General features: G+C 35.0%; 1 protein-coding gene across 1 annotated transcript in view; it reads right to left on the reverse strand.

Moving 5' to 3' along the window:
• Window positions 1-430: 430 nt before the first annotated feature.
• SNAPC1 (small nuclear RNA activating complex polypeptide 1) overlaps window positions 431-25,560 on the reverse strand; it is a 32,456-nt gene continuing 7,326 nt past the window's right edge. The window contains exons 5-10 of the mRNA XM_044662012.1: window positions 21,163-21,321; window positions 18,600-18,668; window positions 14,753-14,815; window positions 12,134-12,275; window positions 1,707-1,780; window positions 431-743 (exon numbers count right to left, since the gene is read on the reverse strand). Coding sequence (XP_044517947.1) covers window positions 1,755-1,780; window positions 12,134-12,275; window positions 14,753-14,815; window positions 18,600-18,668; window positions 21,163-21,321 — 459 coding nt within the window. The 3' untranslated portion in view covers window positions 431-743; window positions 1,707-1,754. The remainder of the gene's footprint in view (window positions 744-1,706; window positions 1,781-12,133; window positions 12,276-14,752; window positions 14,816-18,599; window positions 18,669-21,162; window positions 21,322-25,560) is intronic.

Here is a 25,560-nt window from a genome sequence, read left to right on the forward strand (position 1 = left end):
CCTTTGTCCAACATTGTCATCATCAATGTAAATTTGGGAAAGGGTCCCAAAGTATTAGGAGCTATTTTTAATTTTTTATTCATTTCTCGGATTGCCATGGCCAAGAAATCCATCACATCAAGGGATTAGGCAATTGGTGAGAAGCCTCCATACTATTTCTTTGAAAAGAGATACACTATTGTCAAGAACTGTAAATGGGTAAATTAAACACTGGGTTTAGAGAAGGGGAGAAGGAGGAATGTTTGGGTGAAGAGGGATAACTAACTGAGACAAATACAAATGGGAATCATATCCACACCCACAAAATATAGGACTTGGGAAATGAGTGAAGACAGTTGAGACCTACCCAGCTAAGGATTACCTATTAACTTATAATGAGCCCTCTAGATTGTGAAGAAGGAATAACAAAAGAAAGTTAAAAACCACTATTTAATAATGTATTTAAGGGTAAGAGATGTAGGGAGAGGTCACTCTAAATTAGATATATAAGGACAAAACTCAGGGACTGGGAACTGGGTCAGGATCTACACTATACTAGCCCAGGCTTCCTGGTTTAGCCTGACTGGCTGGAAGGGGAATGGATGTCTCACATCTGAATTCACTCCTGTTCCAGCGATGATCCAGGGTTTCCAAGAAAACAGGTCCTCAGCAAAATTAATCCAAAGGGAGAATGAAGGCAGAGAGCTGACCCAGTCTGGAAGTCCACCTTTCAGAGCTGTGATCAATGCCCACAGCTGCACTTCCTGGCAGAACAGATGACTCCTTGTTAGAGGAAAATCCCCTCTCCTGGGCTCTCCCCTAGAGGCAGTTAAACAGCATCACACTGTTCCCTCCATAACAGAATCCTCAGGAAAAACTCCCTCCCTTGCCACTATTCCATAATTGGAACCTTTAGGTCTTAACTGATAGCCTGGGTGCTATTTACACTAAATGTCTAAAATCTTAAAATTTATAAATATGCCTATTACAGAACAGAAAAGAAATCTTTTAGCATGATCAATGTCACGATCTTTTTTTGTTCAATAAAGAACAGTACTTAAGCTATTACTTTTAAAAGTTGTATTTGGAGGCTTTTGATAACTGCCTAAAAAGAAAAAAATATATATTAAAATCTACATGTAATCTGCTTAAGATTAGTCAATATATTTTTTAATTGGTCTAGATATTTAAAGATCATTAAAACAAAGGAGGCTTTAAAGTAACTAATAAAAGATTGATTATAAAATAACTTAGTTATGATTTTTACAATAGGAAGTATCAATAGGAGTTTCATTTAAAAATAAAACAGCACATTTCGATTCAACCTTAAGAACCTGCTACACTCATATTTTCAACATTAAGTGTCTGCAATATGCAAAGCATTGTGATAACCACTGGCATTATCTCACTGAATTTACAGTCTAGTAGTAATGAAGAAAAATGTATTTATTGCACTTACCCATAAGGTATATGAGAATTGCATTCAAGTTATAAATTAATCCATGAGTAAATATAATGTAAGGTACATCTCATTTAAACTAAAGGTTAATTTAAAATAAGAATATGTAATAATGAATATGGCCAAAACTATGTTAAGGCAATTTTGAGTGCATGTACACCAGTGTAAACCAATTTCCACAAAAGATTGCTGTGGTAATCCAGAAAAAAACAGGGAATAGCCTTCTTTCACATTTGCTGTCTTCATGCTCAGCACATAAAAGTTTTACCTGTCCAAAAATTCAAATTTCACAAAACTCTGTAGTCCAGGCTCTTGTTCAACATGTTCTTTTCCTCTTAGGTGCTGAAAACAGACATAAGAAAATTTAGAAGTTCATTAGACCTAAATAGATGGCATCAGAAATTAAACAATGCTTCCTAAATTATAGCAGTGGTGTTATCATCTATAAATAATTTAATTTATTTTTCAGGGCATAAAAATATAAAGATATATTCATTCTGAGAATTGATAGCTAGCGACTTGGGGACATTTACTCCTTTATATTCTACATGAACTACATTGCTTAAATAAAGGTTTTTAAATTTAATACTGAAAATATTAAGCAACAGGACAGAAACAAATTTTCTAACTATACATAGCCAATTGGTTCAAGAATCCAAGAAAATGCAAGTCTGATCTGCAAATGAGATTTTCCTTCAGAATGACTCTAAAGAAATTTAATACTTTCATTTGATATATGAAATGTAGTCATCCAAGAACATATGTTAAGGTGAAAAATTACTTTTCAGTACTTAGAGCAAAATTTTTCCATTAAAATGGAAAATCCTGAAACATAGGAATAAAGAAATTTATAAGCATTAGAGATTTTATATATGTCCTGCCTATCTAAATAGACAAGGAGCTCTTGAAGAAAGAGGGGTGGGAAGAAAACATTTATTAAGTACCAATTATGTGCTAGTCACTGAATCCAAATACCTCAGGCACTTAGTAGCTATGTGACACAGGACAAATTACTTAAGTTCTATTGGCCTCAGTTTTCTCTATGAAATGAGGAGGGGTTGGACTAAAGGTTCTAAAGGACTCTATAAGCCCTAATCTATGATCCTATATTGGTTCAACATTATAAAAACTATAAATATAATGGACCATGTTAATAACAAATACAGTAAACAATAAACAATAACAACACATCAATCAACTGATGCAGAAAAAGCTTTTGGAAAAATAAAATAGTCCTTTATGTTAAAAATATTTTTTAAAATACAGGCATGGAGTATTTCTTAACTATCTAACTATGTAAACCAAGTAACTAGCATTATCTGTAACAGAGAAACACTAATGATCTTTCTTATAAATCAGTCCATTGTCATCATTTGGCATAGCTCAAGAAATACAAGCATTAGCAAAAAAGGAAAACAAATTGAGGGAGTAAGCTTAGGCAAAAAAGAAACAAAATTACTATTCTTTTCAGATATAATGGTTTTACCTAGAAAAACCTAAAATTCAACTAAGAACCTAAAAATCAACTAACAAGTATTTGAAAATTTTATAACTTTAGCCAAGCAGGAGGACATAAAATAAACCTAAAAAAATCAACAGTTTTTCTGCATTATCAACAAAATCCAGCAGGAAGAAAGAGAATGGAGAGTACCAAGATACAAAAGAATTATAGGACTACAACTATAAAGCACTGAAAGACTAAGAATTAGAAAAAGACTAAATACTTAGAAAAATATTAGTCACTCATTGTTGGACCACACAGCTATAATAAAAATGGCAACAATACCTGAACTAATTTACAAATTCAGTGCTATCCCAATCAAATTACACAAAGGTTAGAAACCAAATGAGTACCCATAACCTGGCAAATGCTCAGTGCAATATAGTATGTGAAAGTAATGATTGCATCAAAAGGATAAAAGGAACAGCTTCAAAGAAACCTAAGATTTGTACAAATTGACAGAGAAGTAAGACAGCAGAATCAGAAACACGATTTATGCAATAACTACAATATAACAAAGGAAAACTACTATGAAAGACTTAAGAATGTTGATCAATGTAATGACATCAATGTAATGATCTTTTGGCAGAGATAATAACATTTTCTGATCCAGTCAACGTGTGAATTTGTTTTGCTATACAAAGAACTATTTTTTTTTTGAGGGAGGAAGGAATTAAGGTATTAACAATGATACCAATAAAAAGAGACAAATATTTTAAAACTAAAGAGAGCAAAAGAGAGTTCAGAAGGGGATATAGCTAAGTAGGGCACTTTTGGTACTACATTACATAAATTAATAAAGGCTTTAAAAAATTGTCTGTGCATAGTTGCAATTTAGTTTCACATATAATCTTCTTTTTCTATACTTCTTGGTATATGGAAACATTCATGTTTGTTGGTATTTGTCAAGTTCATAATACTAAGAAGTTTCTTTTGAACCCCTGGCATCTGTGTACTCTTAATCCACCACCACTGCCACAAAATTTCCAACCTATTCTACGACCCCTTCAGTCAGAAGTTGATTCCCACCACCACCACCAGAGTTGCTGCTGCCATTCTAAAATCCCTTGTCATCAAAGGTATCACTTCCTACTTCAAAGACAATAGGGAAAAAGTTCCAACCCCTATCTAAATCCCAAACTGCTGTTACCACTGCCACGGTAGGAGTCCCTACACTCCCTATCACACCAAGAGAACTGTGGGTTCGGTTAAGAAATTCTTATACTTGAAACCAGCCTCAATGATATCCAATCCCATGAATTTTTAAAGGTTTAGACCCCTATAATGACATGTATCATGAAAGTGAGAAGCAAGAAAGTACTGCTAGATCAGGGAAAGAACACAGTAAAGAAGTTCTTCCTTTCACTCTCTGAGAAGAAAGCAATCTGTTCCTGGTGTCACAGTTGTAACCTGTCCAAAGAAACAATGTTATGGAACATGACTGGATTTAAAGTTAAGCTATAACACAAATTAAATTTTCATGAGATACTACAGAAACCTAACCAACATTAATAACAACCTATGAAATGGGTAGTGCAAATATTATCATCCATATTTTATAATGGAGAAAGTGGGGTGTGAGAGGCTCAGTGGCTTGCCCAAGGTCACCAGGCTCTCACTCATGTTTTCGAATGTCAGGTCTAGCTTTCTGCTTTTCTTTTCCTTTTTTCTTTTCTATCTGCTGTCCCTGCAAAATAGTATTCCAAGTGACAAACAATGGGCTAAAAAAAACATCTCTGATATACATGCAAGATCTGGAAATTGCTGATACACGTGTCAAAAAGACAAGGTTAATCATTACATTAGAAGCTATCCTTTAAGTAAGCCATTTGAGTATCTCAAAATCAGAAGAGAAGCAGAACAAAGCAAAGGACAGATGTGGGCAAAGCAGGAGAGAAATTCTAGATTGGGAAACAAATCCTGAGTTCAGAAAGAGAATAATTTCCTATTCTACAAGCTTGTGACCTGAAATTCTACAGGCAGCAGGGGGCAATAGAAAGAACGCCAAATTTGGAAACACAGAATCTGGTCAAATGTCAACTTAATTACTTATTCTGTGTGTGACAATGAACAAATTACAATCTCTCAGGGCCCTCAGTTTCCTCATCTGTAAAATAAATAAGCCTGCATGGATGATTTCTCAGGTCCCTTCTAATTTTAAATCTACATACCATGTGCTATAAGAGGATTGAAGAAGATGGTTTCTGAGATCCCTTGTAGCTTGAAATTTATAACTACCTTTATCAAATAATGTAATATTTAAAAGTACACTTTCTTCCCAAATCCAAGAAATTGTGCAATACATCTTGGGAGGGCAGGGGAAAGAAGAGGCAAGTAAGTATAAGAAATAATTAAACTAAAGACTTATATGTGTAAAGAGGTAATTTTAATTACCTGGAAACCTCTGTGGTCCAAAATAACTTATTCCTCAACCGTGCTGGATAAAGGAGGTTTAATTATATGTGGGGTAATCACTAAAGACAATAATAAGTGTGAAGAGAAAAAGGCTTATAAAAATTGGGTGAATTTTTTCCCTTTAATCCCACAGGCCAGATTTTGGTTATAATGGCACAAGTCAACCAAAAGTCTTTAATGGATGGCTCGTTAATATATATATATATATTTAAATTTTAAACCCTTAACTTCTGTGTATTGACTTATAGGTGGAAGATTGGTAAGGGTAGGCAATGGGGGTCAAGTGACTTGCCCAGGGTCACACAGCTGGGAAGTGTCTGAGGCCGGATTTGAACCTAGGACCTCCTGTCTCTAGGCCTGGCTTTCAATCCACCCAGCTGCCCCCTCGTTAATATTTTTTTTAATCCCATTTCACATTATGACACAAAAATATGTGAAAAAGTAATCCCTTTTCTTTCCTTATAATTTTAGTATTCTCAAATAATGAAATGTCCCCTTTAAAATATGCTATCTTTTAATTCTTTGCTTCAATTGTTTAAATGGCATAAATGAGAAGGTGAAGAGACATTCAGGAACCATTTCATAATTCACTCTAAAATCATTAGTATTCTGCTATGTCATCTTTTCTACAAGTGAGATTTTAATGAAATGAAGGTTTTAAAAATTAATTTAACCTTATCTAGTTGAATTTTACAGTGTTATTTAGTTTTTTAAAAATAAGAACATTTACTGTGGCCATTATCTTTTCTATTCATAGAACTTGAAAAAAATTATACCTAAAAATACAATAAAATAAACCTTGATATCTGCAAAAGATGCCCCAAGAATCAGAGAAATTTTTAGTATTTTATTAGATCACATTAAAGACTTTGAGCATACTGACTTTACTATTATTCTTTATTCTTTTAAATGGCATGATATTTGGAATGGATTAATACTGAAGTAGTGCAATATACTAAATGTAAAAGTATTTCAGAAGGGAGATAAAATATCTGAATAATGCTCAGGGGAAAAGGCCATATCATCAGTACTTGAAATTTCTAAAATTAAATTTCTAGAATTCTTTGACACTTCAACTTTACCCATTTCACTAAAAACCTCATTTTCTTCTTCTTCTTTAGTAATAACTGGCATACTGAGATATGAAGCTTCTTTCTTTATACTCTGCTTGCTACCTAGAAGGAAACATTTGGAAAACAGCATTTACATATCTGTGTGTCCCTACACATCAATGATCTGACCAGGGAAGAATACAGCAAGACTCTAACCTTTCAAGTTCTGGATACAATGACTATTCTAAGGAAGTAAAAGACTGTTGTAGCTTTTTAAAAGATATTATAGTCTAATCCTGATATACATTAAGCTTGCAATTCAGTAAAACACTGTCATTTTCAAACCAACTACCTCATCATATTTTCCTGGCTTGTACTTATTTTAAATGTTTTTAAAATCAAGGGTAAAAATTTATATTTATCACCACTAAATTTAATCCTATTAGATTTAGCCTAATAATGTAGCCTGTAGAGATCTTTTTGGATGTTTAGCTTGTCATCCAACACAGTAGTTCTCTCTCCTAGATGTGTTTCACCTTCAAGTTTGGTAAGAATACCACATATGCCTTTATTCAAATCCCTGACAAAAATGTGAAACAGCACAATCATGGCATTTTCCTGAGGTACCACTTTAGAAACTCCCTGCCAGGTATCAAACCATTAATGCCAACTCAGGCTGCTGACATTCAATCAGTTCTGAACTATGCCTCCTCCTCTACCTGTTTAGTTACATTGTCAAAAAAGGAAAATAAGGTGACCATGCTGGTTGTTTTGATCACCACTTCATCATCTAAATTTTGCCAAGAACCAGCCAGGTTCATTTGCTTACATTTTTTAAGTTCCACTTTCCCACATCTGTCATTCTCCAACTCTGTAAAACCTCTTTCATTTTTCATAATCTTTCAAAGATCATGCTAAACAATAATGTCCACTAATGTCTTCCAGGACTTTAGGCTATAGCTCATCTGAAGTCCTACCCACAGAAACTATTCCAAATCTTTCCTTCTTTATAGCTCACCCTCCCCTCTTTCTTTTAGCTAAGAACCCTGCCTTGTACTATATTGGGAAAATTGAGTTCACTGAAAGTGAAATTCCTTTTCTTTATTTCTCCTCATCTCAAAACCCCCTGAATCATGCTTCACCATTTCCTCCTTTCATGCAGGATAAAAAGATGGCTATTCTTATCGCCAAAGCCTCAACACATACACTTCATCCCACTTCCTCCTATTTTTTCTAAAGGAATGCAATTTCTATCATCCTTTCCCTCTCTAAAATTTTCAGCATCTCCCTATCTACTCATTCTTTCTCTGTTGCCTTCCAACATGCACAAGTCTCCCACATCCTTAAAAAACCTTCAGCTGTCATTCTATATTTCTCCTCCCTTTCACAGCCAGAATACTTGAAAAAGTTTTCCATATTCACTGTCTTCATGTCTGTCTTCTTACTTCTTAACCACTTTTAAATGCAAATTTTCATGACACTATTCTGTTACCTATATGACCATTCCTCTATCTGTATGACCATCCCTCCAATTCCTTTGCACTATGTAGTTCATTCCCTTAAATTGTGGAAAGTAACTTCAATGTTCTGTCCTAGATCATCTTTCCATAAACTCTTTCCCTTGGCTTCTGTCTATATCACCAATTGCTCATTAGATATTTCAAATGCAATGACTCCATGTATCTCCAACCTACTGTATCCAAAATTAAATTCATAACTCTCTCCAAACCCTATTTTCTATATAGAAGACACCACTAGACTTCCAGTTTAACAAGTTTATAATCTAAGGATTCTCCTTCGCTCCTCTCTCACCCCATCTCACCTCTGCCTCATAGACTCCAGTCCCTCTTTTACTTCAAGATGCAGTTCAAACACTGCTTTCTACACAAAATCTTTCTTGTTCTTCCCAAATGCTAGCTTCCCTCTCTCCCAATCTATATTGTACTTAAATATTTTTTACTTATTCTCTCCATATTTATTCTATATGTAATTTTAGTTTCTTATCCAATTAGAACATAAGCTCCTTGTAAGTATGAATTATTTCATCATATTTTATGTCCATAACACCTAACTCAGTGCTTAAATAGGGGCTTAAAAGCTTGTTGGTTGATTTGGCTTTTCTGTGATTTCCAGCCCCAATGACGTCATTCTTTGTAGAAAATTAAAAGCAAATAAAAATAATTGAGTTCTACATTTACTCACTCAAATCAAATGAACATTTATAAAGCATTTATTCTGTGCTAGGCACTGAACTAGGTGCTAAGGATACAAAGAAAAATATGGAAAACAGTTTCTACTCCTAAGGAGGGCAAGATACAATCTGTAAACAGATAGGCAATTACAAAATAATTTGAGGCAGGAGAAAATTCTAACAAATAGAGGAATCAAGCAAGAGGAACTTGAACCAACCCCCAAAGAAAACTAATAAGGATTATAAAAGGCAGTCATTAGGAAGGAACATATTCCCAGCATGTTAATAGCTTGTACTAAGGTATCAATATGGAAGATGGAAGGCCAAATGTGGAAAGCACCACATATGCCAATTCAACTGTAATGTATGAAGGTAAATAATATAAAATAAGTTTGTAGTAAAAGGTAATAAATGCTAGAGTTTACATTTTAAACTTAGAGGCAATAGAGAGCACCTGGAAAGTGTTTAAGAAAGGAATTCAATCTCCCTTAGAAATGATCCTATTTCTTTTTGTTGGTTTATGCATTCCCATATAATCTCTTCAGAAAATTCCCACTTTCGTTTTTCAAAGTAATTATTTCTGTTTGTGTCTTCAGAATTTCATTCTTAAGAGCATCCCTTCCTTCTAGGCCTGACTTTCCATACCAAGTCTTAGGCCATGGAATTCTACTTATATTATGCCCAAACCCTCCAAAATATACTCTCCCCAAATTTAACACTATACCATCTTTCCTTTCCTTTCCTTCACTAACAAAAATGTTAAGATGAAGCAGTCATTCATAAGATCACAAAGGATGGCTCCCCATCACTTTGATCACAGGAAATAATTAGTCCTTTTCAACAAAATATTTACTTTTGGGGCAGCTAGATGGCTCAGTGAATTGAGAGCCAGGCCTGGAGACAGGAGAACTGGTGGGTTCAAATCTGGTCTCAGTTACCCACCTAACTGTGTGACTCTGGACAAGTCACTTAACCCCCTCTGCCTATAGCCCTAACCACTATTCTGCTTTGGAACCAACAGTATCAGTTCTAAAACAGAAGGGTTTAAAAAAGAAAAGAAAAATTTTACTTTTGTTTTTGTCAGAGTGGGCTTGAACCTAGTTATATTCAGTTCAGATAAATGAAGTTTCCCATAAATACTATATCATACCTCTATGCCAGGTAATAATCTATGTCTTTGAACTGAGCTCTCTATTGAGATGGTTTGTAATATACTCTGATGCCAGTATTTTTCCTCTTTGTCTCAAATGACTTTGACCCAAATATTCTTCATAACTTCCCTCTGATTCCTAGAATTTCTTCATGTAAATTCTTAGTATACTGTTACTCTGCTCCTATCTCATCTTCCCTAGCTCCTATTTAACTATCTTCTTCCTTTTAAAAAAGATATCCTTACTGTGGAAGTAGAAACACAGAAGAAAAACAACTGCTTGAACACGAGTTGATGGGGATATTATTGGGGATGTAGATGCTAAATGATCACCCTAGTGATAATATGGAAATAGGTCTTGATCAATAATACATATAAAACCCAGTGGAATTGTGCATCGGCCACTGGGGGAAAGTGGAGAACATGAATCATGTAACCATGGAAAAATATTCTAAAAAAAAATTTAAATTAAATTAAAAAAAGATATCCTTCTAGAATGATAGTCCAATCACAGATTCCATCATACCAAGTCCCAAAGGGAAAAAAATCCTTTGCAAAAATAGTGTGTGTGGTAGAAAGAGTATGTAAAAACATGTAAATCATGATGACCTCATTTTCTTATATTTAACACATGAACTCTTCTTAATCATCACTTTCAAAATGTATACAGCATAAATCCATACTGTAATTCCCACCAGAATGTTATACCAAATAATTTAGCCATGACACTTTTTGCACGGTTCTAGATCAATAATTATTCAAGATTTTGAACTAAACTGTTATAATGTAATAATGAATGAAAATGTTTTTAAAAAAAGGAAAAAATTGGTATTTTTTACATAGCATGACTATCAACTCCAGGTGACCAATTTCTAACAAAGTTAGGTTAAATTATGTTGAAAAGCAAGTGGACATTTCAGAACATTATATTTTATTTTAAAAATATGAAATAAGCAAATAAAAACAAGAAATAGTTTAATTATATTTAGGATAATTAAATTATTAACATTAAATGAATTATTTCAAAATGGAAAAAGAGAAACAAATTTTAAGAGGCTCTAAAATACAACACTTCGGCTAAACCAAACATACCAAGTGTTAGGACATTAAGCAGAAAGCCCTTTGAAAAGCCAAAACAGAAGTAACAAAATCTAGGCACTAAAGGTAACTTTCTCCACTCACAGGAAAGCCACTCTGGCACATCCTGGGAATATTTTATACATAATTCTCATGGGCTTGGTTATGAGGTTTAGAGAGTCATGACATAGTAAAATCACTTGGCTATAAGGGAAGGAAAATCACAGAATGAGAGCTAGAAGGGACCACCCTCAGAGTATATAACTGAGGAAGAATCATTTATACAAATCCTCTATAAAAAAATTATCATTCAGCCTCCTCCTAAAGATGTTCAGGGATAGGAAATTCAACATTTCATGAGTCAGAACTATACTTTTAGATCTCTGTTTTTAAGGAAATTACTTTTAAGGAAATGTATTCCTTATATTGAACCAGCAATGTGCCTCTCTGCAACTCCCACAATTACTCCTAGTTCTAATTTCTAAGGTCAAGTAAAACAAGGTTACTCATCCCTCCTCTTCCACCTAACAATCCTCCAAATATTTGAGGATACTGTCACTGTCTTTTCTTCAGCTGATCATCATGGTTTCAAGTTCCCTTGACATCTTAGAAATACTAATGTAATAATAAAAATAAGAAGTTACAGGGGAAAAAAAATTGGAAAAAAAAGTAGACACAAATTCAAAATAGCACTATAAGGATATTTAATGTAAATACAAATATACACATATAGATCCCAAGAGAACACTGCATTATATATGATAAAATTTATGATAAGTGATTGTTATATATGCATATAATTATCACTCATACAAAAACAAATACAACTCAAAGCACATATAACTTCAATATTTTCACTTTATTTTCAGAGCTGCTCCTTAAGAGTTTGCTTGTTTAAAACATTCTTTCCACAGGAGCCAAACATTCAAAGTAGTAAAAGCATCATGCTGAATAGAAAAGCAGGTAAAGAGAGTTGTAACCTGCACAGATAAGCTTTGTTCTGGTACTTGCTGGTAGCAGCCTAGGCGACAAAAAAAGCCAAAAGGCTAGAAAAAATTCCAAGGGCACAGTTCTTGTCCTGGTTCTACCTGTAACTACACAGACATGAGCAAAGTAATTGCTTAGTCTGTTTCTTTGTCTGTAAAATGGACTAAGTTACTTCATTCAACTCTAAAATTCTGTGGTTCAAAAAACTAATTTCCTAATATTAACGTTCACAAGGTTCCAAAATAGATCAAAAGAAAATCTTGTCTATGACAAAGATATAAAATCACTGTCTCTCATTTCTGTAAGGAACTTATTAAGTTACCTTTATTCTGAGATGATGTTTCCTCTCCTGATTCTAGTTTTTCTTTGTTTCTTTTATTATAAGGTGTCTTGACTAGTTTTTTAACAAATTCTGATTCGAGTGGCTCAAGTTTAACTTGACGATGTCTTCTTGACTTGGATGCCTAAAATATTAAAGTTATGATGTCACAATGAATCCTGGTTCTAACAAGTATATAGAATAGAAACATATTCAATAGAGAGACCAAATCAAAAAATATGATCAAAGCACAAAGATATTTTATCAGGAAAATTTTACAGGAAAATGTATATATTTTTTAAATTCCAGTATTTTATACCTCATGTCCCCTATATGCTATTGCACACCTAGCATACATCACAATATAACATCATCCTTATCTAAGGAAGTTTGTTTTTTTTAACCAATACAACCCACTCATACCCTCTACTTTAGTCAACCTAATTTCTACTCTCTCCCACAAAGACTATACTCATTCCAGCTTTTATGCCTTTTACTCATGCTATTACTGTCAGTCAGAATGTCCTCCCCCTCCACTAATCCAAATCCTATCTAACTCCTCTACAAAACTTGCCCTGATTACTTCAACCCACAAACATTTTTCCTAACTCTGAATTCTGGAAGCATGAGCTTGCACTAAACATGACAGAGATCAATATTATCATAAATAAAAAACCAAAAATTTAAGAGTAACCTCAAGTTTCTTAAGAAGAAAGACTATTTCTACTAGTTGCTCATACCCACAATGTCTGATAGCACAAATATTTAATAAACTTTATCAGGCATAGTTAGAAAATGAGGTGTTGAAGTTAAGAAAACATAGCATTTAAGAGTAATTCTTTTAAAATCATGTAGAGCCAGATGGACTTTGAAGCTCATCTAGTCCAAATCTGACCCAACATGTATATGAGGAAACAGGGCTACAGGGGATAATTAATTTGACTAAAGTCATACAAGTGTTAAGTGCTTTTCCCTCAATGTAACGAATAATAAAAATATCAGAAGACAATAGATGAGATGGCATTGAGTAGTTCTGAGTAAAATATTTTTTTAGAAAATTAACCAGTTTTTGTATTTGGGAGACAGTATTATAGAGTAGTTGACTACTAACTGTGAGGTGAGAAGGCCTGTAATCAAATTCCAGGTCTGCTTTCATTTGTTCCTAGGCAATCTTGGTTAAGTTCCTTAACCTCTCTGGATCTCAATTTTGTCATCTCTAAAGTGAAAGAGTTGGAGATGATTCCAAGGTCCTGTTTAGGTCTAAGTCTATGATTCTTTTATCATAAAAATGACAATATTGATGAGATTTTGGCCAGGTTATGAAAATGAAAAATACTTGATTAGAAATAAACAGGTCTCTTTTCAAACTCTAAAGTTCAAATTCCATTACAATGTAATTCCATGAGATTCTCAAAACTGGGTCAAGCAATACCACAATGAAAATGGTAACATGTTCAAAGATTTGCAACATCAGCTGAGGCTGAAAAATATTTATCAAAGAAAGTTTTATTTTTGTGGTATTTATAATCAATAGATATGGTCCATAGAGGAATCTGATAAATTTTATAATTGTGTATTTATAGGATTTTAAATGATCTAATAGCCAAGAAACCAACATTCAGCCTATAGACCAAATCTAGAGAAAAAAATTTTTTTTTTACCAAAGAGCTATGTGTAAATGGAATTAACTCTAGCCATTCAGTCAAAAATCTACTCATCCTAGCCGTAAAAATGATGTAATTCCTCACCTTCCTTAGTGGGGAGGGGAGACGAGTTACCCACACGTGACAATAAGTAACAAATCAAGAATAAAATGTAGAGACTGCCATTTGTCCATTTGAATTAGAGGTGGACCCACGGGAAGTGACGAAAGGCACTATCTCTTTAAGTTGGTTACTTCCTGTGGAGGCAGTTCCTGCTTTGAACTTGGTGCTGAAGGATCTCCTGAGACCACAGACAGCTTCTACTCTGTATTGTCACGTGGGTAAGTTAGGCTGACTTCCTTGGCCTACCTAGGCCGCTTCCAAACTCTGCCTATCTGGTTGCTGGGCCTTGTGGCTTGCAGCTTCATTTATTTAGCCTTTTAACCTTCTCTCCATCCAGGCCTGACCAAGGCTGGACTAGCCTCTCCCTTTCTCTTTATTCCTATACTTTTACCTTCCTGATTATAAATAAACTCCTCAACCCGATGCTGACTTGGGTCTGATTTAATTACGGAATCAACCTGAATTGTTGATTCCTGGCGGCCACGTTTTAAATATATATATATAAAATACCTAAATTTCCCTCTTACAGCTACTAGCACATATCAGAATTAAATCAACTGATAATTGTTTTGAAATTGAAGGTAAGAAATTATTAACTACATTTATTTAATCTACCCACATAAAATTCTCATTATATGAATGTAGTGATCTACTGCATACAGTAAACTAAAACTAGAATTTGGAAAAAAGAAACCCTAGGTTTCAAAGAGCATTAAGTAAATAAAATGACTTACAAATCTAGAAATGTAGCCTTCTAGTAATTAAATTTACAGCTAAAATGCTGAAAATCCCTTAATTAAAAATATGACCAAAGTTATTCCTAAAAATGTGTTACCTTGTGAAAATAATAATTTACCTGAGTGACAATTGAATAGGCCTTCGATTTTATTTTAGCTAATGCTCCTGCTCTTTCAGAACCCTATAAACAAACCAAAAAGAAACAAAAGAATTAAACAGAAATTAAATATGAATAGTATAACACAACCATTGGAAATTATTATATGCAACTAGTATCAGAAATGGCATTTAAGCAAGATTAGTGAAGTTATTAAATTTCACAAAGACTTTAGGATCAGTATCTTTAATTTGTATAAATTATTGTCATTCTTCACATGACTTCTACTTAAAAGTTACCTTCAAAATGTAAAAAACACTTACAGCACTATATTGAGATAGAATGCCTATAAAAATCATTCAAATCAGTTCCTTTCTCACTACCACAAGCAGGTAACAGGCACCACCCTCATCTCACTGAAGTTCACCAGCATTTCCAGGCAAGACAGCCAGCAGACTGCATTATATCTACTATCTTCATTCATGTCCCACTAGAACCCTGGACTCTGCTCTTAGGTCAATAGGCTCTAATAGGTAAGCTGTCACATTATTCTGCCTGATATGAGGCCTCCATGTCACTTCTCCATACAATGGCACCTTGTATGCTCTCTTCCCCTTATTTTTCGTATATATGTTGTCTTCCCCTATTAGAACATAAAAGTTCTTGGAAGGCAGACATTATCTTTCCTTCTGCTTATATTTGCATTTCCAGGGCTTAGCACAGTGCCTGTGAGAACTTAAATGCTTGTTGATTTAACTTAATTCATTGATACTGGGCTCCTTCCTGATGATACAACTTCCTCCTCAACACATTTTCAGGCCTGCTTGCACTGTGCAGGAGTCAGAATACTTCTTGTTCCCCATTACAATGTAAGGATATTGCCCCTGCTCTGATTACACTTTTGTCCCTTCCCCTCCCTTGGTGAACCAACTCAATTCTACTCTATAACTTACTCTTGAATTCCTTACCCTACCACTGACCAAGCCTAGCTTAATTCCAAACATGGATTACTTCCTCCATCTGCCTTCTTAGCTCCTATTCAAGTACTGCTGAACAGATCAAAAGGAAATCAGGAAACTGTGCCACTTGGGTCCACAATAAATTTGTTATCTGATCTCAAATGGGCCCTCACAGCAGGAAGCCAATAAGTTTTCCTAATCAATTCACCCTCATACTCTCCAAATCAGCTGTTCTAAACCTTCTCTTCTCTCCTTTTATTTCTCCCCTGGCATGGCCTTCCCCTCAGCTGAAGGCCATGCTTCATACTTCATCAAAAAAACCAAAGCCATTTATCATGAGCTTCCCACTTTTCTCTCATCTCACATCATTCAGATATCTTCTACTATCTCCTCCTTCATTTCTGTATCAGATGAATAAGTGGTCCTTCTCTTTGCAAAGGCCAACCCTTGTACATGCACCTTTAATCTCATTCTCTCTCATCTACTCCAGAAGAGTGCCCCTGCTATCATTCCCACTCTCTTATTTTTCTGTCTCTTCCCATCCACTGATTCTTTTTCTGCTGCCTAAAAATATGCCTATGCCTCTTCCATCCTTAAAGAGTCTCACTTGTACAAACATCCCCAACTAGCTCTTTTCCTCTCCTCCCTTTCTAAAGGCTACAACCCTTAAGAAAGCCATTGACACTTAGTGTTTCCACTTCCTCCCTTCTGTAAAAGTGAAATTTGGGGAATGCCATCTAAAAATGTATATATTTCTATGGACATGGGAAATGTATCAAAACTACAATTCCTGTGATCCAACATGGTCCAACTGGTTTCCGTTTCCGGGTCTTTGGGCTTGGGGAGGCCGACGTCTTGACGCAGGGAAGAGCTTAAATCTCCTGCGTTAGGAGGGAGTGGGCTCTCTTTGCCAGTAGGCTCTCTTGGCCAGCAGACTCGAGACAGTAATGGAGGCGGCAGTTTTATAAGCGCGTGGCCTAATTATCTATCAGTATGGCTTTAATTAAAATACTAATAATTATTATTATATCAGCCTTAATCATTTTTAATATTAACACTTCTTACTCTCTTCTGAACTCTCCCTCACTCTCTTTCTGCAGTCTAGTTTCTGACCTCATCATTCAAATTAGATGACCCTATCCAAAGTTATTAAAAATATTTTAATTGCCAAATCTTATGGTCTTTTCTCAATTGTCATTCTTCTCAACATCTCTGCAGCATTCAATAATTTCTCTTCCTGGATGATCTCTTCTTTCACAACACAGCTCTCTCCTTGTTCTCCTATCTGATCTCTCAGGATCCTTTGCAGGTTGTTCATCCATATCATGTCCACTATCCCTAGGTGTTCCTCAAGGGACTGTCTTAGGTCTTCTTTTCCCTCTATACCAATGGTCAGCAACCTTTTTGGCTGTGAGAGCCATAAACGTCTGCGGAAGGAGGAGGATGGAGGCCGAAGGCGCTGGAATATGGGGCGTAGGCTGAAGGGCCCCCTGAGGCACATCCTGGGGCTCTGCCTGGACTGGCCGGTCAGGAGGTGGAGCCAGATATGGCTCGAGAGCCATACGTTGCCGATCCCTGCTCTATACTCTCTTATAAAGTGAGGTGATCAACTCCCAAGGGTTTAATTATTATTCTGCACATGATTCCCCAATCTGTATAAACCCCACACTACAATGCTGGATCACCAACTTGCCTTTTGGACATCTCAAAACAGATATCCCATAGGGATCTCAAATTCAACATGTCCAAAACTGAACTCATTATCTTTTCCCACAAACTCTCAGGGTTTCCTGGCTTCCCTTTTGCTTTTAAGATAGCAGCACCCCACCCCCAATCATCCAGATTTACTACCTCCCTTCCTCATGCTCAATCACCCTCCATATCTAAACTGTCATTTCTATATTAATATTTTTTGACTATGTCTCTTCCACTCTCACACAGCCACCACTCTATGGAGGCCTCGATCTCTCACCTGGCTAGTACAATGACTTTCTAATTGGTCTCCCTACCTTAATTTTCTCCCCATTCCAATCCACCTTCTACATTTTCCAAGTTGATATTTCTAAAGTATAGGTCTGACCATGTCACCCTTCTATTTAATCAACTCCAGTGGCTTCCTCTTATCTCCATGATTAAATTTTAAATCCTCTCAGGCATTTAAAATTCTTCATAACCTAGCTCCTACTGACCTTCCTACTCATACACTTTGCTCTGCTCTGCACACTCTATAATAAAGTCACACTAGCTTATGTGCAGATTCCCAAACATGACATTCCATCTCTTATCTCTGTGCCTTTGCACTGGCTGTCCCCTATAACCGGAATGCCTTCTCTCCTCATCTCTACTTCTTAGTTTCCATGGATTCCTTCAAGACTGAGTTCAAATCCCACTTTCTATAGGAAGCCTTTCCCAGACCACCCAGCTGTGAGCGCCTTCCCCTCCCTTATTACCAATCTACTGTTTATCTTAAAGTTATGTATATATAGTTATATGTAGTTAATGCTTTGACCCCCTTAAGGATGAAGACTGCTTCTGTCTTAAGTATCCCTAGCCTGGTACATAGTAAATGCTTAATAAATGCTTTGTTGGCTGTTAACATCCAGACTATGAAATAAATGTTTCCCATATTAAAAAAAAAAGTTATGGAAAGAGGAGCAAAAAGGGTACATATAGGTGCTGTCCTATCATCAATCCCCTCTCCCATTCCAAGGAGCTGTCAGCATTCCCACTTCCCATTTTAAATCATAAGGCATTAGAAGAGTAAAGAAGTCAGATGTCTCATCTCAAAACATGTGGGAACTCTGAAGCAGAATTACTGAGGTAATTATTTTGACTGATATATAAAAACTCTAATGACTTGAAAATTTATTTATTCCATAATAAAAATTTTTGAAAAATATTTTCCTTACTTCCAATTCTTGTGAACTTCCTTCCTTTTCTTTTTGGTCATCTTCATTTTTAACTTTTGTTAATAGCTTCTGTGACAGTAAAGAATAATATCTCAGAATTTAAAGTAACTCAGAACAATGGCAATTAACTTTAGAATTAAAAACAATTATTTCTAATGATTAAAAGTTTAAAAAGTTTCATCACATTTTTCTAGCACTCTCCACACTTAAATTCATTCAGTTAAGCTACACTTAGTAATATTATTTTATTATTTCTAACATAGCAACATGAAATATTATGGAAAGCAACTGAAATGTAATACTATAAAAGAAATCATATTATAATATACTTTTTCTTCTGGGTTCCACAAGTGCCAAGATGTGTACTTTCATAACTTTCAGTAAAAACATCTTGTTCACAAAAGGATGAATAATAACTAAATGCCTGACTGATCATCTAATTTGGCAGAATAGTATGAAAAATATTTTTAAATCCTTATTATCTAGGATTTTGGAGAAATTAAGGGAGTTAGTCAATGTTGTTAGTAAAATGTAAGTTACTTCAGGCAGCATGGAACAATGAAAAGAACACTGCTCTTAAGTGAACTCCAAAGCTCCAATTTAATTCTGACACTCACTACCTATGTAATCCTGGATAAGTCTTCTTCAAGGTTCCATTCTCTTACCTGTAAAATATGGATTTGAGATTAGATGGTCTCAAGGATCCACTTTTAGCCCTAAATCCTATGATTTGGATGGCATCCTCCTTTCTACCATTAACCTTGATCTCCATCTCTAATTATCTACTATTCTATACCCTGGCCCTAAAAGTTGAAATATCTTAGAAAGCTAACATAGAAGAAATATACCAGCATTTTAAGTAAAACAAGAGGAAACCAGCAAGCAGGAAGTCTCTATGACATAATCCCAAAGACTAAAAGTTCTTTATCAAGATTAGAAAGATGAATCAAGCTAAATGAAAATGGAAGACCAGCTGAACAGAGAAAAGCAAGTTACTTTACTTTTCAACACAAAGATCCAATATTTAATATTTGGTACTCAAAATATTAAACTTGACTTTTAACTTTTTTAATTCTACTTTGTGAAACAAGCATTACCACTGAGGAGATAGCACCTGAAGGTATTTAACAAAATGTGAAGAATTTGTAGTTGACAATGGATGTGGCTGCTTCAATTTCAATAATTCTTGCATGAAGCTATACAGTAAATTGAAAAGGTATAATACATTAAATATTTATATATTTATAATGTATTAATATTACATTAATGAATCAATTAATTTATTATTTATAATTTATGAAAATTTTGTTTACATTTTACTGTTATAATATATTTATAATTTTTATACATTTTATGTATTATATATTATAAATAAACTTATTTATAATTTATGAAAATAAAGCAAATTAATTAATAAATTGATGTAAGTATAAATATGTAATAAAATATTAAATATACAAAAATATAAATTCTAGAAATTTGGGAATGGTATAATATCAATCAATGCAGTTTTTAGGATAAAACCTTGGTAAGGAATTTGCTCCTTGAAAATATTATTTATTTATTATGGGGCTCATACATTTATTAAGTACATACTGTATGTAATGCACTTTGCTAGGGAACACGAAGCCAAAAACTAAATAGTCCTTGCCTTCAAAAAACTTGCATTGTTCAAAGGAGTGGGGTGGGGGTCCAAAAAAATAAATATAAGGTAATTTTAGAAGAAAAAGATAACAATGGAAGAGAGGAGAAGAGTTTCAGGGAAAACTTCAAGTAATTAAATAGAGAAGGTAACATCTGAACTATGTTTTTAAGGAGAGACAAGGCTTTCCTGAGGTAAATTATGAAAACATGTACTCTAGGCACAGAGGGCAATAAGACTGTATGGGGCAGAAGATGAGTGTCAAGTTTGCAATTTGTTTGGATATATGCAAATATTCAATAATGCAATTTGTTTGGAAAAAAGAGTTGGGAAAAAGCAGTATAATATAGAATAGACCTGGAAAGGTAGATGTGAGGTCAGGCTGAGTCTTATTCTAAAAAAAATGAGTAACCACTAACAGTTTAGGATTGGAGGGAGGGGAGGGTGAAGAGGAATCATGACCTAGGAATATTATTATTTCATCCTTATGGGGAGGATATAATGAAGAACAGTTTGGATGTATGGAGACCAATGAGAAGAACATTATAGTAGCATAGGACAGAATGATGTGGACCAGAAAGTAGGGTTTCAGAGAATATTTCAAAAATTCTACAAAAAAAAATAAAAGAATCAATAAGTTTCAGTACCTGATTAGAAAGGATAATTTAAGTTAAGAAAAGGTAAGTTCAGTTAATATGTTAAATTGTATTAAAAACTAAGGTGAATTTAAACATAGCTTCAAAAAATTTTATAAACACAAAAATGTTGCCAATTTCCTATTGTAGAAACTATGAGTACTACATATAGTAATTAGGAGATACATATTTATGTACATTATTGGTAACTAATATTTATGAAAAATTAGGACACACTTTGGTTATTACCTTCTTTCATATTTATGGAAAGGGGCAACCCACATACCTTTTTGTCTTCATGCCACTGTTTATGTTCTAAAACCAAGTTCTTAATGTTAACTAAAAACTCATCTTTTATCAAGCTGAGGGCTTTATCAGGTTGGGATTTATCAGCTGAAATTATCTGCTTCATTTCCTGGTAATGATCATGGATATTCATAATTTCCTGGAAACAAAAGAAAAACGTTAATTTTTTTTTAAATATGGGAGTGATATTTCAGCTTTCTACAAAATACAAAAGATTTCAAGTAGTAAAACCTCATTTCTTCAATCTTTCTGGATAGATCAAGGGCATTAGATAGTTTAGGATAGGAAAAATAAAATGTAAACACAGGGTTTTGCGAATGATAAAGCTGCAAAAACACAAAAGATGGAAGAAAACAAGTACAAAACCAAGTACAGACCAAAGAAAGCCACACAATGAAGTTAACACAATCTTATTTTACAAGATAGCACAGGAAGGGAAAGATATTAAAATGATGGGGAAAGGAATCAGACAATATTACACACACAAAAAGTGATTAAGAAGATATCTAGCAAAGATCTTGAGCTTTAAGAAATAGCAATAAAAGGCTTCTACTAGAAGGGACTGATATCCATCAGAAATTCATTTGTGATCTAGAGCAGGAGAGCACCTAAGGTACTCAAGGATCCAAGTGCTCCACAGATAGGGCTATCTTTTTGAACTGCTTCATCCCCCTAGCATTCTAGAATAATTTTAGTTGGCAAGGGTCAAGCTTGAGCTCTAACTTGGACCACTGATTAGGTGTTTACTGCTCTATACTCCTGACCAGAACTCTGCTACCTCCACATGTCACTTACCCATCTCCAGATCTCCATATCTTGAGTGACAAGCCAAAGACACTGATTTACTAACCCCTCCGAGGAAATGCTAAATCACTGAAAAAAGTTCTGGAGGTCTAGGCCCTCCATTAACTTTTCATATGCCATACTCCCATATTCTATGGCATAAACTAGCCGGCTACTGATATCAAAATGCTTTCCTCCTCCTACTTCTCCCCTTATTTTTGGTCAGCATTAGGATCAGAAATGGAATTAGGGTAAGACACAGAAGCATGGAATTGGACACAGAGACATGAAGATTCCAATTCATTATAGGTCTACCTCTCCACACATCATATCTTCACTACTTACTTTCTATTATTAATAATGTTCCCTTCATCCCAAATCTCCTTCCAACTTCTGTTTTTTGCAGAAACCTAATCTCCAAAAGATGTGCACCCTCACTTTCTCTTCGAATATATTTCCCTAGCCAACCTCTCTAGGATGGTCTGATTCCACTCTAATACAAATGAGCTTGGAGCAAAAGGAGCAGAATCAGGAAAACATTGTACACAGAGACTGATACACTGTGGCACAATCAAACGTAATGGACTTCTCTACTAGCAGCAATGCAATGACCCAGGACAATTCTGAGGGACTTATAAGAAAGAATTCTATCTACATCAAGAACTGTGGGAGTAGGGACAGCTGGGTAGCTCAGTGGATTGAGAGTCAGGCCTAGAGACGGGAGGTCCTAGGTTCAAATCCAGCCTCAGACACTTCCCAGCTGAGTGACCCTGGGCAAGTCACTTGACCCCCATAGCCCACCCTTACCACTCTTCCACCTAGGAGCCAATACACAGAAGTTAAGGGTTTAAAATAGAAAATTAAAAAAAAAGAAAAAAGAAAAAGATCTGTGGAAGTAGAAACCTAGAAGAAAAACATTTGCTTGATCACATGGTTCCATAGGGATATGATTAGGGATATATACTCTAAACTAGTGATGGGCAAACTTTTTAAAGGGGGGACCAAAGGAAAGGAAATACTCATCTGTCAGTCTGTTTCTAAGGCAACTGTTATGAAGTTTCATTGTACTGTATCCTACTCATTGTATTCGTCAGATTAGGAATAATGTCCCGCAGCTGTTTAGAACATTTTAGCCCCCCTCCCCCCCTCTGCAGTTTGCCCATCACTGCTCTAAAAGATCAGTCTTTTACAAATGTCAATAATATGGAACTAGGTCTTGATCAATGATACATGTAAAACCCAGTAGAATTGCTCGTTGGCTACAGAAGGGGGAAGGGAAGAGGCAAAGGAAAAAACATTAATCATGTAACAATGGAAAAATAACCACAATTAAATAATTAAATAATTTTTTTTGAGGATGAGCTTGGAGGAAAGGTCAACCTTATCCTTGTTAACTGCCTCTTCATTCAAACCCTCTTCCTCTACCCCCATAATTATGTAAGCTTTCTTTTGAAGTTCATTCCATTTATCCATTCTGCCTTATCCAGAGAATCCATACCAAAAACCAAAACTGATGAAAAGCTGTAAAATAAGATTGTTTCATACAATCTATCTGTTCCCCAATCTAATAATTCTGTTGGAGCCACCAATCCTATTCTTCTATTTTCCAGAGATCATAGGAAGAAACACCAATGTTCTTGAGATAATTCCAGATAGAATTTAGGATGTAGCCCTTCACCTTGAGATGAAGCATGGTTGGACAGTATATGAGATTAGCAAACTAAAAGAGATTATAACTGATTAGGCAGTGTCTTTGGAAAACAATCTGTTGTTGGGGATTCACCAGCATTTTTAGATTTTTTGGATAACGCATACCTTCATAGTGTGTAGGGCACTCCAACTTTAACATTAACCATTAGGCAGAGTGCAAGGTCCCTGAAGGAGATTACACAAAAATATCCATATTTTAGAGACATTTGGGTCTGGGAAGAGGTCCAATGGAGATAATGGAGATGATAAAGCGAAGATTGAGTAAGGAGTTTCAAGACTATCTAGTTCCTTGCTCCCTAACAACATGACATGGCTGCATGATAAACCTGTCCACCTGTATGATAGTCAAAAATATCAAAGAAGGCAAATATGTAAAGGATTAGAGATGGGGGTGAGAGGGACTAAGAATCAAACAATGGACAACTAGCTCTTGAGCCCATGTACCTGGGATCCAACTAGAACAAATAAGTGCCACCTATAAAGGAAATCTCATGGCTGATATATTATTCATCCTGGAATCCCAAGACATTTAGTCCATTAATATTTCTAGGCTAAGGATAAGAAAGAAGGCCCTGTGAAGAGGCAATAGAAAGTGAGAAAACAACTACTAGGGACCACTGTGAGAAATCAAATCCCCACAGTAAAGACATACTGAGCTGGCTGAGGTCCACATTTTACTTTATTTATTTTCCATGTCATAGTGCTTTCTGACCTTTTTTTAATATAATTTTTATTTTATTAAAATATTTTCCATGGTTACATGATTCATGGTCTCTCTCTACCCTGTTCCCTCTCTCCCAGAGCTGACAAGCAATTCCAAGTGGGTTATACATGTATAATCACTCAGAACTTATTTCCATATTATTCATTTTTGTAATAATCTTTTAAAACCAAAACACTAAATCATATAAGAGGTTCACAGTTTAGGTGTTGGGTACCTAGGCATTTGATCTATTCATGAGCGTCCTGTGGGCACTGTTACCAAAATATCTCCTTTTTACCCAGGCTCAGCAATCTGGAGCCAAGAACTACTAAAAGAGGCAGAATTCTAAATCCAAAGTCATCAGAAAGATACGCTCAGAATGAGGCATAAAATAAAGGGAAGACCTGTCAAACACTTTGTATCTGAAAATGAGACAGTCACAGTGGGTAGGATTCCTTAAATTTAGACCTTTACCTGCAAGGACAAATCAGAGTAAGAATAGACCATAAATAGGACTGGGCTGGTTCCCCAACAGTAGTTAGCCCTCTATGAAAAGAATGGTATGAAGAAACAACAGGAAGAATCTAGTGACTTTCTATGTGAGCAGATGCAATAGACCTATCTTTTATTAATAGATCACATGTTCCCATAAATAGATGTTGTTATTCTCAAGCTAAGGGGAAAAAAATCTAGGGAAAAGTGTTAGATTAAGAATGAATTTTTTAAAAACTGTCAAACTGTCAAGTTTAATACAAATATCAATCTTAAATTTTTTGGCATGGACCTGGGATTTCATTAATATTAAAAAAATACACTGATGAGGAAATTCCTTTTAATAATGAAGATAAACAACTGTTCTGCAATTTAAGTCTTGGAGGAAAATGGAAGGAGATATGTCTAAAAATGGGATAAAATTAACATAAAATGTAAACACTTTGATAATATAAATTTAAAAGGTTATGTACAAACAAGAAAACCAATACAACTAGAAGAAGCAATTTAATGGGAATATTTGTAGCAAATCTTTCTAATAAAAACCCAATATCCGGGGGCAGCTGGGTAGCTCAGTGGATTGAGAGCCAGGCCTAGAGGCAGGAGGTCCTGGGTTCAAATTCGGCCTCAGACACTTCCCAGCTGTGTGGCCCTGGGCAAGTCACTTGACCCCCATTGCCTACCCTTGCC

The sequence above is a fragment of the Gracilinanus agilis genome, chromosome 2 (genome assembly GCF_016433145.1).
Source record: "Gracilinanus agilis isolate LMUSP501 chromosome 2, AgileGrace, whole genome shotgun sequence".
NCBI lineage: Eukaryota > Metazoa > Chordata > Mammalia > Didelphimorphia > Didelphidae > Gracilinanus > Gracilinanus agilis.